Raw genomic sequence first — 16,121 nt, 5'->3', positions numbered from 1 at the left:
TTAAAGCTTTACAAATTAGGGGTGTATTAGGCTAACCGATGATGTGCAGCATATTTATGTGTAAAAAGATACATATGCTAACCACAAAACCATTTCAAATGTGTGTGGAGAAGCTTTCACAATGCCTGCTTGCACCTTTTCTGCCTCTGCTTGTGCTTTGGTCTCCTCTCTAAGAAATGCTAAAAATTCACTCATAGACTACATGGAAGTAAAAGGATAGAACTTCATACTTAGTCATAAAACATTTGCCAACAGATCACGTTTTGCCATTCTGTTTTTTCCTCTCTGCCCCCGCCTCCCTCTTTCAAAAAGTTATGTTCTTTTCAGCAGTAAACCAGCACAAACCTTCCCTTCTTTTCAGAGCTGGTAGGTCACTGGGGTACAGGTAGCATCCCTCCCTTTGCCCTCCCGCAGAGGACTTAGTGCCTGCACTCTGCAATGCTCCTTGCTCTGTTCCTCTCGTTTTCTTCTGAGAAAGCACTCTGCGCTGTCCCTGACGGTCTACTGGGCTGAGCCTTGCAGTTCATTTTCATGTGTTCTTACTGTCAGGGGGTTAATGACATGAGCCTGACCCTGGCATCACTCAGCTTGACCTAGTTTATAGTTTAAAGACTGCATATATGGCACAAATTTTATCGCTTCCAGAATTTAACTTCACAGTTTTACAACTGAGACATAGAAACCAAAAAACCTTGTTGTTTAACAATGCAATCCGATTCAACCCAACAATCAATACAGTATTTCATCACATTTTATATATATTAAAAAGCTAAATGGCTAGAACAGTGGGTCTATACTCGAGTGTTTACCTCACATATGCATGAAGGAAAAATAAAAGTTGGTTCAACAATACTATGTTCACATTATCCAGGCTTCCAAGTGTAGTTGTTGTGTGCAAGTTATCTCTGTTCATGTGGTAACTGTGAATTTTTTTTTCCCCGTGGTAGCATGATTACGCTTAGTGCTTTGTCTGCTTGGCTTTTTGTGCTCTTGGCTGCCCTCATTTAGATTTTGCTTTAAACCACTGATATTAGTTCTAGTTTTTACACTTGGCTCCTGTGTGTGTCTCATACGTGCCCATCCAACCGTGTCTGTGTTCTGTGCTTTTCTGTTTGTGAAGTGTGATATGTTATGTGTAATGGTTTTTTAACAATACAAAAGAGACTTTTTTAATTAAAAAAGCCTTCCTACTACTCACTGCAAAACTATCAACATGCATGGTTTTACATTTGCATTACAATTAACATGGCTTGTCTTTTACTAGGGATGTACCACACGAGTGGACGTTCGCTTTCTTTAACCACTACTTCCCATCAGTTCTTTGATGGCTTTAAACTTGATTTATTTTAATGTTGCAGTTGATACAGATATTCAAAATGCACATAACTGAGCCACTTGTTTATGCACATAACATCCAGAGACTGTGGACTTCAGCTGCCTGCACTGCCCTAACCATACGCTACATTTTTCACAAAGTATTCTCTAGCACAGTGTCGCCCTTCAAAGGCGCTGCCTCTGACCCCTCTTTCCTTCTCTCCCCCCAGATCCGCGTCGTGAAGGCATTCCGTAGCTCTCTCTATGAAGGTTTAGAAAAACCAGAATCTAGAACCTCTATTCACAACTTTATGACTCATCCTGAATTTAGGATAGAAGATTCCCAGCCCCACATCCCACTCATTGATGACACAGACCTAGAAGAAGACTCTGCTCTCAAGAAAAACTCGAGTCCACCGTCTTCGCTGAACAAGAACAACAGTGCTATCGACAGTGGAATAAATCTTACAACTGATACAAGTAAATCAGCTACCTCTTCTAGTCCAGGAAGCCCAATACATAGCCTGGAGACATCACTTTAGCTGAAAAGGTCACTGCAAAAAAAAAAAAAAAAAAAAAAAAAAAGAGGAAAAGAAAAGAAAAAAAAGAAGTAAAATAAAATAACAACCCCCACAGCAACCGAAATATATAAATATATATATTAAAAACAATGCTGGCTGAAAAGCTGTTTGAACTCTAGTTCACTCTGAGGCAAGTGAATGAATTGTTGATCACAATGGTTTTGGGGAAAGAATGAATGGCTGATTTACATAGCCCCCCCCCCCTTGTTCCCTTGTTCCCTGTCAGACAAACACAACCACCCCTCCTGCATGAACGTACTGTACACTTCTGGCCCTTCTTTCTCTCCTTTGGTTTCTTTTTCTTCCCTTTTGTTTTTTCCTCCTTAAGCAGGAACTGCAGAGGACTTCTTTCTGAGGCTATTTATCCAATTCACTGGTCTGTGAGTTTTTTGAAATGCTTGTGTGGCATGGACTCAATTGTATAGATTAATTTAAATAACTTTTTTGAAGTTGCAAAGCTTAACTTGCACAGTAGATTTGCACCAGTTGGACAGAGGAACGTAAACATTTATGAGACTATATATAGAGATATATACATATAAGTATATACATAATTAATTATATATATGTATATATCTATCTATATATAAATAGTTATATATATAAAGTTTCTTTGTTGGCATGTTGCCTTGTTTCTGCTCAAATTGCTCTGACTATTTTAACTTATTTATGTCCTAAAAAAAAGAATGTAATTTGTTTACAAACCTGTAGATAATATCCTTAACTATTTGTAGGATTAAGAAAGCACTTCCTGCCGAAGTAGTATAAAACTGGCTCAGCTCAGCTCATTGAAAATGTCTGTAATATCGCACCCTGGATATTTTATTACAACCGTGCTCTGATTTCTGCCTGATTTTTTTTTTCTTGGGTGTTAAATAATGTAGATACTGCTAGTAGATAACAAAAGAAGCCAAAATATAACACATTGGATGTAGCATTGTGATCCTGTATACAGGGAGGTAAACCAGGCTTCCTTTGTTTCAAATAAAAATCAAAATTATCAGGTTGTCTCTTCCCCCCAGTAATATGCTTGACTTTGTTTTGGTGCAACGTACACTAAAGGAGGCTGTTTCATTCTTTTAACATATGGCAATGGCTTCCAAAACTATTTTTAGAGAGATATTATATGAGTTTATAAATATAATAAGTTATATTTGGGTTGTCTATATGGAGATAAAAACTAATGTTAAAATATTGTGATATATTGTGTTAATCCCTTTCAGTTAGTACTTTAGGCATTGATTTCCTTACTACTTGCAAAGTATGGGCTGTTGGCATTTTGGATGAGAATCACTGTAGGTTGTTGCTTTGATTTTGTTTAAAGAAACAATATAATTTCTGCACTATTAGGCCTGAATGAAACTTTATTAATTGTATATTGAGTTTGCTTTGTCTGATTTTTTGTTTTTTTAACTGAGCTTGTCTTCCTGTAGTCTCAAGGTATCACTGTAACACAGTCCTGCGTTATTGTACCTTGAGCTTTCTACGAAGAAAGCTGTTTAGAAAACCTGCAGTATGGAGGGTAAAAAAGGATTTCTCAAGATGGTAACAGCCCTGATAACATAAAACTTACGAGCTTCTATAATTGCTTTGTCAACCACTTGAATGCTAAGCACTTTGTGGATCACAGATTTTTCATAAGTGATTTTTGTATTTAATATAAAGTTTGCTTGGAGACTTTTCAGCATATGATCTTTTTCCGTAACTGTACAGTGCAAAAGACATTTTGAATTACACAATTGATTCTGCCAGATGTGTTGAAAAACACTCTCAAACTAGCTTGATAAATTGATTTGTTAAGGTCTTACTGGTTGTCTTAGAGTTGGCTCATAAAGTGGTGCATCTCTGCAGTCACAAGCACTAAACCAAGCCAGAACTCTCCAAAACAAGATTAGACTCATGGCCAAACTGCAGACTGAAGTGACTAAAACGTTTTCAGGGTGCATCAAGACTATTCAGCCAGGTAACGCTCTAATCAGCTTGACTTGCCAGCTTCCGGACTCTTGTGTAGAAGCTTGAATGTTTTTTGGCTCAAAGTCTTAGTTCGCTATCTGATCCAAACCTTTCACTCAACAGCAGAACAGGTCTTTGGAGGCATATACAACTCTCTCTTCAACACATAGTGTGACCCATTTCTTAACAGTAAAAAGCTAGCATGGAAACATAATTATTTAGCTAACTCCTAGCAACAAAGTGATTGAAACTCAGTCAGGATTGTTCGCTTTGTAAATATGGTGATTAACCTTTGTATAACATGTATTGGGTTTCTATGGCCTATTTGGGATATCATATTCGGAAGAAAAAAAAAGTGTTATCTATTTACAGGGAAGCCTCTAGCTTTGGACTTGAACATCTACAGAAGCTACTAATACTGGAACAATTTACTTTCAGCATCTTCACACTGACTGTTTGCCTTTTTATTTCCAAACACTCTTTATGTTTTCTCTTGGTTTCATTTGTCTTTTAATTCTCCTGTAGGAGTACCCCTCCCTAAGGTACCATTTGCAGACTTGAAAACTGTTAAGACAATGAACACTGCATTCTGTGTATATATAGTAAAACATATATAAACTGAGATGCATAGAAAACTTGGGCTTTTGTGAGCAGAGACTGTGCTTTATGTATATGATAAATGATAGATTTTTTTTTTTTAAAGCAGAATAGCTATGACCTTTCAACTACAAGTCGTGCATCACAATTCCTTTCTTTTATTGCTTGACCTCTCTGTGATGGGAACAATGGATCAAAAACCAAAATGATCAGTTTGTTAAAATTCCCTGCAATATATAAATGCTCGCTCTCTACGTACTGTATTTAGCAGCATGAGATTTGTGGACAACAATACAGTGGTACATTGGCAATCCATCCCACTAGGGGTTATTAATATATGTTCATTCATCTGTTTTTATGAATTTTTTTATCTAGACAATAATTGTAAATAAAGAACTTAACTCTGTCTGTTCATTTAATACTATGCAAAAGGTTATGCTTTCTATTGTTATTCTTATTCCTACAGTGTGATGCTGGAATGTTTGTGGTTTCAAAAAACAAAAAACCAAAAAAAAAAAGACAAAAGTAAGAAAAATATGTGATGTAAATTATTTTATAGTTTGAAACAAAATGATGAAGTTTTACTCTTGCTGCTTTCTGTCTAATAGATCTCTCTTGGCAGGAGCACAAGTGGAAAATTTAAAGAAATAAATTCACAAAGCAGCATGAACAATAATGGTCTGAATGTAACAGCTTTCTTTATTTTCACCTGAAGTCATTAGGATTAGCTGTGGATTCTCACTGAGGTATTTTTAATGGAGAGGTGTATATAAAGCTTGTGGACTGGCAGCAAGAATCCTACTCAGCAGTCAGTGGTTACACTTTCAGTACACCCCGACTGTGAGCCAGACCAGGGTGCTTCCGGTCCCTGCCCGACTACAGGCCAGGGTGATGCCTAGAAAGATGACTTGGTCCATGCTGAGGTGGTGGTGCACAATGGTGGGAGTGGCTGATGTGAATGATGCTGCAGTGAATTCACCTGGAATTACTAAGTACAGAAAATTTGTGTCTGAAACAATTAATTTAATTTTGATTCTAAAACCAACAGACATGGAACTCTCTTTTCCTATCACTTTGGCCCATAACATATCCCTTCATTTAGATATATTTTTTTCATCTCTTTCCCCCTCTGTCTGTTGCAATCAGAAAAAAAACTCTCTGAAACCAGGGAGTTCAGTCCAGGACTCGTGTCCTGCATTAAGAACTTAAACACTGCATATGCAGTGCTAGGGCAAAATAAGGGACTTCCCTTTCTGGTGCTTAGACCCTCAGCCCAAAGTTCCTTCTTGTTTTTACAGCTTAGACTAATGCTGTTGTTCCATGAGCTGCAGTACAGCCTGTGGTCATACACGCAACTGTACTGGCAACAGCAAGGTTTTGAAGTTAGCTAAACAGATATAGTGGGCTGAGCTTCTCCCACAAGGTGTAAGGTGAGTGACTATCACATAATCTCATTGTTAAAGGTAAAATGCTTCAACTTTCAGATTTTCCTGTCTTCCCACCTTGATTTCAAGCTTTTACTCACAAATTCTGTATGATGAGAAATATTTGACAGCAGCCAAAACTACAGTGAAATAATACTACAGTGGGAGATAACTTACCAAGAAATAAAAACGTATTCAATACAGTAAATTCAACAAAAACCCTACAAAAATAGTTGTTAGTTAACAGATTTCTTATATTAATTTAGCTTTATAACTGGTTTGGAATTAAACAGTTTTCTGCTTTGATTTTGTGAGCTCAGCCTAGGTAACAATCTGGAAATATTTATCTTCTAATTCTCTGTCACTCATTTACCTCCTCCTTACACTCATACCTTTACTTACAGGCTCAGTCCAAGTGCTTTTGCAGCACTCTGTCTCCACTAACAAGTGTCTGTGTGTTGACGTGTGAGTAAGAAAGAGGACTATGGCTGCAGGGTGCGTTTTAAGCAGTGAATATCTGTTAAGCCTCTGTCAGCTTCAGAGATGTATTTTATGAGTTGTACCTTCTAAAAAATGTTTGTGAAATACTTTCTTAGCACTGCATGGATGTGAGTTGTACATGTGAATTTAGAAGAATAACAGGGATGAAATTCCCCACTACCCTTTTTTATTCTGCCTCAGACTGAAGATTCAGAAAGGCACATAGTATTTGAAGTTAAAGTTACTAGTCCGTCACAGCAAACTAAGACTGATGTCCTGATACAAAATAAGAATGACATGGTTTATTCTTGCTCTTCTTCTCACGCCCATATGAAATAAATACACTCATATGAAGACAAAGAGGATAGTCCTGCATGCCTTGATAGAAATATTAGGTGCTGATCATGTAGACTGATGCTACACTAAATGCTACTATATGTATTTGTTTGATGCAGATATTACTGAGATGGAATGGGAGAAATGGTTAACAAATAGTGCATGAAGGAGAGGCAAAGAGAAAAGTAGGGAGGGAAAGGAAGAAAATGCAGGTGCATATAGAGTTTGCTATATAATGGAATGGAATGAAATAAAATCCTAATTGTTTGTTATTGGCTTGATCTAGGAACTGAGTTTGAATACAGGAGGTACTAAAGTAGTATTCTCTGCCTACCAGCCTCTTCCACCTTCAGTCCAAATTCGTGAATAGGCTGAGGTTCCCAAAGTGAGGTCTAGACCTCTAGCTGGAAAACAGATGTAACAAACTCTTGCTCAGCTGATAGCCCAAACCTGGCATCTCTTTCACCAGAAGCAGATGATCTCCAGCATCCCCTTCTGTGATACAAAACCAAATGACACATTTTGTGGTACTGGATTACACTGAAGTAAGTAGCTCACTTAGCAACACATTTACTTACACAGGCTGTGAGAGGACCAGGGTTCAATACTTCCAGCTTCCTGTTGGTAATACTGTATTATTAGAGTTGCTTCTGAGGAACTACAAAAAGGTAAGCAATAGACATTTCCTATTTATGTTTCTATTCCAACAGCTCCATGTCTCTGTTCCAGTGTGCGATGCTGACATAATAAACATGATATTAAGAATTACGTAATAAAACGTATTCATGCCCCAGATCAGTACTAGGGTCCACATGTAAATTCTCCTGGATTATAAACTACAAATCCGTATTTCTAATTCTATTGGTACATGAAATCTGTTCAGGGAATACTGAGTTTTGTTCACCAAAACATTGATATAAGAGGTACTAAATAAGATAAAGAAGCATCTGTTTTTTTTTTCTTTCTACAAACAGGTATTAACAGGCATATTATGATCTAACCTGATGGGAGCTGAAGAGAAATAAGATTAAACAACTTGGTAAACAAGGCAGACTTGAAAAAACACAAACCAGGGGAAATACAACAACATTTTCTCCCATATGTTCAAATAGATTTTGATTATCAGTGTATCTGGGACATTACATTTGCCTGGTACCTGAACTGAAGTGTTCCAGTTCTAAGTAAGGGAATGTATTTCACTCGTTCTGTCTGTGATGGACTTGTTCTCTTTTCAAGCAAATGATAAAGCACCTCCCTCTGTCTCTTGTCTATGTGCATTTAAGAACCATTAGGAGATGATCTGGTATAAGCAGTGTTGGTACAATAATGGACATTAGAAAGCAAGTTATGTAGCTTTCTTGGAAGAACTTTCTAAAGCATTTACGGTATCTGTTGAAGAGGACCCTGTATGTATTTCTAAAACCTCCTGGTCAACATCAGGTTGTTTCAAGTTATTTAAGATCTGTGAGATGCATTTTAAATAGTCTTCTAGAAAGATTAAAGAAAATAAGACAACCATTATTTGATAACAAACCACAGGAATATATTACCAGTACGTTCTCATCAAAACATGTCAACGAGGAAAGCTTTCTTATGCTTACTTTGCATAGGTATAATGAATTGTTATTTTGATCCATGTCTGGAATTCTTTTCTAAAAGACAAAGGTGACAGGAGTTACAGAAGACAGCTACCTGTCATTGTGTACGTAAAAAGTGCTTTATGTTTGGGGTGCAACTAAATCAAGTTGGAATGTTTTCTGTCACAGAGGAGCATGCTGAACACCTAACACTATTGCATAGTAATATGGTAGTACATACCATATTATGTACATATTATTACATTATCATAGTAATTACATTATCATATTATGATATGATAAACTTGCTATTCCACCAAAAAAGCATCACTCACTCCCTTAGGTGCCAGCACCAGTGTTTATGTAGTTACATGGGTGGAACAGACTGTTTATCTGCTGGGTTTTTACTATTCCTGGATAATTTCCACTGCTTTCTAGCCAGTTCCATGACTGGTCTTACCATATGGTTTGGTGGGGGCTCATGCTGGGGCAGAGAAGCAGCAGCAACAACTGATCATAGACTCAAACTGCAATTATTTCAGATTAAAATGACTGTTCTAGCCAGCCTACAACAGAGGGAATTGAACAGATGCCTATGGAGTTCCCCATACCCCAAAGAGAGAGCATTCAGTGCCTGTGACTGTCTTGCCACTAAGGTACCAAGCCTATCATAGGGAATTATGGTTTCAGAAGCAAAAATGCAGAGTCACAAGCATCTGTTTGGTGGCTGCTCTAAAGCAAAATTATTTTCTGCCAGACAGATGCTTTCATCTGACAAAATGCCATCACACTTCACATTAACAACCATTCTTGCTGGAGTACCAGCAAGGCTGCAGAGAATGAGCTCTGTTGCTGGAGGATGTACTGCACTGGCTGCAACTAGGGAAGCCATTTCTGCCTGCATATGCACTCTTTTGGTGGAGTTTACCATCAAGAATTAAAATCACTTTTAGTTGGGTTTATTATCCTATTTTCTCTGCTTGCGAAGTATTTGGATATTTTCAGCATTTTTCTATTACATTTTTCTGTATTATTACTTATAACCCTGAGGTGATAAAAATGGTCTTAGTGAAAAATGCCTTTTTACCTATTTCCTCTTATTAATAGCCTATTGTCCTGGATTAAACCACAACATGTATATCCCAGTCTCCCTGTATCACGTAATTCCTGGATATGAATTGTTTTCATTGAATAGAAAAAAACACAGAGAAAAGCCCCATTGGGTGAGGTTGCTGTAGGGATGACTGAATTGCTATTCTGTTCTTTTTCAGTTTAAGGAGAGAAGCACTACCTAATAATGTCAAAGCATTTTGTCTCTTCAGTGTTCCTGCCCATCCAATCCTGCCAGTATGTTTTGTTCCTAAAAAAGTGCAGGCTGCTCTATAATACACCACTGGCAGAGCATCCTTCTGCTAATAGTGAGCTCCTACAGCAGAGTGGAAATCTGCCATCCCTCCGAACACTGGACACTGAAAATGATAGCTGATAGAACTTGGAATTTCCTCACATGGGGGAATATTTTGCTACCTAGTTATAGTCAATAAAATGTTTGATTGAGATATACATTCTTTGTCAATGCAGTCTCACCATACTTAAGTGTTCTGCTGAATCCTGAAATGGGGTGAAACTGTAGTTGCAATTTGAGCTTCCTTCATTTGATAGCTCATGTAAGGCCCTTGCTATGTGGTCCAAAACATATCTTTATACAAAACCAAATTACCCCCCCTCCATTATCTAGGTTCCCCAACAATCTGACATTTGGTAGGGAACTCAGACTAACTCAGGTAGTTAAACCTTGTATCAAATGACATCTCCTTATAAATTATTTCCACAAAACATTCAAAAAATGTTACCAGATTAGAAAAAAAAAAGTCTGGTTTTAGAAAAGATCAACTGGGCTCAGAAGACACCAATTCTTGAAGGTAAGGCTTTGCAGGAATCATCAAAGGAGAAGAGAAGAAGCTTTTACCATGGTAGCAGCTTTAAAAAATACCATGTTTATTCTGAGACCGCAACTAAATGGTGTCAGGAGGACAGAAAAATCAGCACAGCTCTCTCCGTTTGTTCTCCTTGCTGTGGCCCTGTGAAAATCAGCTTTGAACGTGTCACATGAACACCATTTTGAGAAAATTTCTAGTAAGAAAATTTAAGTAAATAGTTAAAAAATTCCTAACATAGTAAGAAAGTTTGCTAAAAAAAAAAAATAATTAAAACTCTGTAGTGTTTACTTGAAAGTTCATTTCCTTTGAAAGTGTGCCACATTGTGATACATTGTTCTCTAGTTTTCAGTATCTCACAGTTACTATTACTCTTTAGTTCGCTTTCCAACTAATAGACCAGAGATATTTTATTTCTGTAACCATCTCTTCCCTGCTGTGACTTCACTCAAGTGTAAGCTTTCTCAGAAGTGCTATCAGTGCTTTTTTGTATGTTGCTTCAGAGACAGGAGGCCAATTAGGGTGCAAGAGAACTATGGACTTTTAATTTCATAGATCTTTGCTTTTTAGCATACCTTCACTGATGTGGAAGCCCAGAGTATCTCAGTGTGAGAAGACATGTCCTGTGATTAGAAACAATCCTTGATTATAAGCAAGGCATGCGCTTATGTTATGATGTATTGCTGTCTAGAGAGGCAGAATTAAGGTAGGAATTGCCTACACTGGAAATCAGTCGGATTTTAAAGACCCTTCTGATATATCTTTAAATTCATTTAAAAACTCAACTCCATCAGACTCTCTTACTGCTCAGTCTTGTGCTTAATCTGCCTATCTCAAGAAATGATGGGTGTTTAGTATTGATGTTAAAGATTTTAAAGCATGTTCATGCAGAGGAAGGACACTAATGTATTGGTTTAGTTTTAAGGGAAATAATTGGGGTTTGGTGCTTTTTTTGTGGGCTGTTTTGGTTTTATTTAAACCTCCTCTTGTATAGTGGATCTCCATTTCCCTTTGCAATGATAATTTTCAATTTCATTATATTCATATTCTATTCCTTGGAGTAACTTTGCTGTTAGAATTTTCAACCTATTCTTCAGATTCCAATTCTGCAATTAAGAAAGCATGCAAAGCATTTTCTGTGCTTCTTGTGGCATTAAAGGCTGAGATAGATAACACCATAGCTGTGTTGCCAACAGGATTATTACGGTTTGGTTTCAGACATAGGGCAATGCCAGGCACAGGTTTTGGAATAAAAAATAGCTAATTTCCAATCAGAATACAGAGATGTGCTTTTTGATATGGAAAGCTGGGAAAAAAAAAAACCAACCCAAAGCAGTGTTACATTTCCAGAAACTAAGGTGATCTGTTCTTGTCCCTACAATCTCTGACAAACCTTCAGAGGTTTGCAATTGAAAAATCTGGTATTGGACACACACAGTATCACACAAAGGCTTCTAAACCTGTCAGATTTGTACAACATCCGTTAACCTCTGTAACTTATCTATACGGAGCATCTATGTGTTCAAGGCCAGGTTGGACGAAGCCTTGGGTGAGATGGTTTAGTGTGAGATGTCGCTGCCCATGGCAGGGGGGTTGGAACTGGATGATCTTAAGGTCCTTTCCAACCCGAACTATTCTGTGATTCTATGATTCTAAGAGAAACAGCTGCCAAAGAGGGATGACAGAAGGGACACTGGACAGAGTATGAATTAGAACAGGATCTTTTAGAATCTTGTTCTCTCAAGATTCAGACTCCATTAGTCTCTACCAAAAGAGAAGGAAGAAAAGCTGTTCTTTGTATGTGAGAGCCACAGGAGAAAACATTCTGCTGCATTCAAAGAACAATTCCTGAGTGATGCAATTATAAAAATCGTAACCTGCTTTTGTTTTAAGTATTGTGCATTATAAGAGAGCCTGAATGCTCCAGGATCTGGGGCCTATGGTAATGCATGTGCTAATAATTGCCATGATTCCCCATACTTAATTTTCATAATGCAGATACAATCCTCTGACAGTGGCACTGGTGTGGGAAGAGGGCATTCCCCACAATATAATGTCTATGATACAAGAAATACTCTCTTTCAAACAGAGTTAAAAATACAGCTGGTACAACCCAGGTTTTAAGAACATGTTATGAATAACAATAGAGAAAATGAGTATAAAATCAGTAGGGCTCTGATTATCCACAGGCCCTACAGCCCCCATGGCACAGTGTCACCAAAGTGCAAATATTTCCTCTGTGGGTTCATTGAATCTCATACACGTAACTGTTGCTTTCACCACATCAGCACTTTTGTATGGAGAATGAGTAATTACAAATGATTTAAAGTTCATCTTCAAAATGAATTTTTATTTCTCTAGGATATAAACTGTGTTCATTCACCCATCTTATATGCCCTCAGCATAGATTAAAATACAGCTTGAGAGCCATTTGCCATTAGAACTGAATCTCATGAACTGCATCTCATTGTGTAAGCTGCCACCACCATGGAAATAGATTATCACTTGAAACACACTCTTCAAGCTTCACTAATTCTCAGGAAACGCTGAGTTTTGAAGCAGTCCCTGATATGTTAAGTTATTCTGATCAAAAGGAAAAACTGTTTCCAAGAATTGCTTTTGTATTCTGATAAATGTTCCTTTTTTAGCTCCCTCCTCCCAGTTTTCTGTTGGTTGCTCTAGTTTTGTATTTAAACTGTTCTGGGTGCTATTTTTGTTTTGGCAGCATTAGATTATACACCGGTTCAGGAGGGTTTTGTGGAGTTATTTAAAAGAACCCCAAACAAACCATGCTGAATAGCAATGTAGATGGTGATACGAATTCCGTGGACTCTTTGTTGGGTTTGTTTTCCATTTGGTTTAAATATGGCTGGAAAAAAAAAGGTTGGTAACAGTCTAGCGACTGAGTAATACATTTTTTAATCTTTAGGAATAATATGTAGAACTTCTCTACACAAAAATAAACAAAATCATCCATCTTGATGATAAGAAAGACGAATAAACAAGTAACATCAAACCATTCTTAGCTTTACGTTGAGCTAAAAGACTAGTCTTTTTCACAGGCAGCTATTCCTGCATGTGATTCACAACCCTTTGCAGGAGCACTTTATCTGCTGTAGCACAGATAAGCATAACGCACATCACAAATGTCACTCCAGATGAGGGAATTCTGTTGCGCACTGGTGAATGCATAGGATAACTGACAGAAGAACACTGAGGCATGACAAGGAGGATGAACTAAGTTTGGGAAGCTGCAGGTTGTTGAGATGAAAGGTCTTTGCCAAGGAGAAAGAATTCTTGATTGGCTTGCAGAGTGTACTGGACTTGAGGCTGTAAATTGGGTTTCTATAGCCAGAACTTTGTGCCCTGGGTACGAGAACACGTTTCCACACATCATACCAATGTAGCTACAAGCTCCAAATAACTCTTCTGATTCCTTTCAAAACAGGGGAATAGCATACTCTCCAGCAGGCTAAATTAATCTGTAATCATTTAAATAGACCAGCTCTCTTCTTATCATCTTTTAATTGTAGTTTCTTACCATATTTTTAAATGCAGACCTTCAAATCTACCCATGAGTTATGTAGATCATCAAAGCTTCCTTCAACAGCTGCTTTAAAAAAAGGTCATTGGGTTGCTCTTTAGAATAGTTTGCTGAAACCACTGTGACAAGGAAACAGAGGGACAACACAGCTTCCTTCTGCTGGAAAGCTCAGTACAGTACTTGTCTCAACAGCAATATGGTCTGTGTGAAAGCTTAAGAAAAATGAGTTGGGCACATAGCATACAGCTTGAAGCTGAAGCTCTAAATATGCTGTGGGATGTGCAGCCAGAAATGGGCCTGAATTAGCTACATTTAATTCTACGACTTGAAATGTTATTAAGAAACTACCATCAGCGTAGGTGGTGAGTACATGCATTGGCTGTAGGTGGTTGAGAAGAAGACTTCCAGTACAGGCTGCCAACCAGATAATAGTAAGGACTTGAAAGACAAGTTGACAACTGATCAATTGACTTAGCCTGTGACTTACAAATCATGATAAGCAGAGAGCATCAAAGCCAATAATGTTCAAGAGTTTGTCAAAATTGTGTCAGAACTTAAATCTGTTCCATACGATAGCAAAAATGTCAGTGGGGAAGATGGAAACTGAAGAGTGTAAGCTATGTAAAATACATTTCCTTAACCACAGAAACGGATAAAATTATAATTGTACCTAATCTAAGGAGGATCACGTCGACTTCCAGAAAAATAACGGGGAATTAAGTGCTGCTACTGAAGGCAACTGGAGAAAAAGAAACCTTCCCATTGTAAGATAGCACTTTTATTGTGCTAATGAAAGCCTAGCTGCTAGAGATTTAGGATGTTAAAGTTTAGGGGATAAATGTTGAAGATCTACCTTTTCCTTATACCTGGGATCAATGAAACACACAGAAATGTTTTGGCTAGGAAAATATGAGACCTGGCAAAAAAATCAGGCATGACTTCTGCCTGCCTCCTTCCCCAGCTCCCGTTAGTAATAGCTAAGTGGTCTTAAACGTGATTGTAATATGCTGATGGATTACAACTTTTAAGATCTAATTTTTGGAGGTCAGTGTTAAAATTCAAGTGAATTATAGACAATAAAAACAGCCAGGGCTGGGTTTTATTATGTTATAAATGCTAACTGTGGAAATTCCCTTTGGATAAACAAATTATTTGGAAAAGAGCTGTTCTGCTGTAAAAATATTATCTAGGGATAGAAATTCTAATAGCAGCAGCGATAGCCAAGGAGACTACTGACATCTGGTTTGGGAGCCAACATCTCAGGTGATCCTTAACCAGCAAAACTTGCATGGCTCTGAAGGACTGACAGACTTGAGAGTTGCTGAGTGTCACTAACAAGCTGAAACTCATGAGACAGGGAACTGTGGTCACAAACTGCATCGGTGGATCTGGTAAATGTTGGTGTACAAAAAAGCTATGAAGGGACAACAAAGAAGGTCCATTTCCAGAAGTAGTATTAGATTCATCCCCACTGTGGGTTTAAATATAGGCCAAGTGCAGCAGCTGAGGAGACAACCTCTTAGGCCAGTCTCTGAATTCCAAACAGACTGATGCTGGTTCTGGGGGAAACACTACAGCAAATTGGGAAGAGGCCTGGACAAACCTTTGGAGAAATTGCATCAAAGAAGTATAGATACTATTAAAATTGCCTCACTCTTAGTTCAAACCAAGAAACGGGGGTGCAGGAAGGAAGAGCAGGATCTGATTGTACGATTATGCAAAACTACTTGAGCTAATTATATAAATCCTCACTTACTGCCACTGCAATAGACGATATCTGGACAATGTAGCAGGCTCAAACTGCTTCGTACCCTAAATTTTACAAGTGGATACCTGAAAATGGAGTTTTATCTGCAGAACTATGAAAGAGACTTGCTTTCATAGCAAGATAAGGCCTAAGTTTAAAGTGATGGTTATTTGTCAGGTTGAGACACTTGGAGGGTGCCATGCAGTATGTCACACTCAGACTGTTTTTCCCAAATGATATGCAGGTACATGTTGAAAAGCTTTAAACAGGACCTGACATACTTAAAGTATTAAAAGCTTATGTCGACCCATGTAAAAGGGAGTTTTCCTTGGACATGGGATAAGTTCACAAGCTGATGACTTTGAATTGTCATGAGGTGAAACCAGTGAAGCCTTCTTGCAATCTGTGGAATTAGGAGTGACATTGATTCAAGGTATGAGCTGACACAGACTGCCACCCAAATATGTGTGTGGCCAGCCACGAACTGTAGGGATAAAGCAGCTTGACATGATCCACGCAAATACAGAGGTGTGTTATTATTTGCAGAATTAGATTGTGACTGTCCACATCCAAACAGATGGATAAGACCCAAGCAGTGCTTCCAGGGAAGGAATGAAATGGGGGAAGGAGT

At 38.0% G+C, this 16,121-nt stretch overlaps 1 protein-coding gene across 13 annotated transcripts in view; it reads left to right on the top strand.

The window, feature by feature from the left end:
• Positions 1 to 5,121, top strand: part of ATP2B2 (ATPase plasma membrane Ca2+ transporting 2) — a 273,342-nt gene extending 268,221 nt beyond the window's left edge. For 9 of the 13 annotated variants that reach the window (XM_057404260.1, XM_057404271.1, XM_057404259.1 and 6 more), the window contains one exon: positions 1,545 to 5,121. In XM_057404260.1, the coding sequence (XP_057260243.1) occupies positions 1,545 to 1,856 (312 nt within the window). In that variant the 3' untranslated portion in view covers positions 1,857 to 5,121. The remainder of the gene's footprint in view (positions 1 to 1,544) is intronic. The other 4 variants (XM_057404269.1, XM_057404266.1, XM_057404270.1 and 1 more) reach the window with 2 other exon arrangements.
• The last annotated feature ends 11,000 nt before the right edge of the window (positions 5,122 to 16,121 follow it).

This window comes from Pezoporus wallicus, unplaced genomic scaffold, assembly GCF_028554395.1.
Source record: "Pezoporus wallicus isolate ANWC-B61680 ecotype Strahan unplaced genomic scaffold, APGP_CSIRO_Pwel_v1 contig_5935, whole genome shotgun sequence".
NCBI lineage: Eukaryota > Metazoa > Chordata > Aves > Psittaciformes > Psittacidae > Pezoporus > Pezoporus wallicus.
This window is presented reverse-complemented; position numbering and strand designations above follow the sequence as displayed.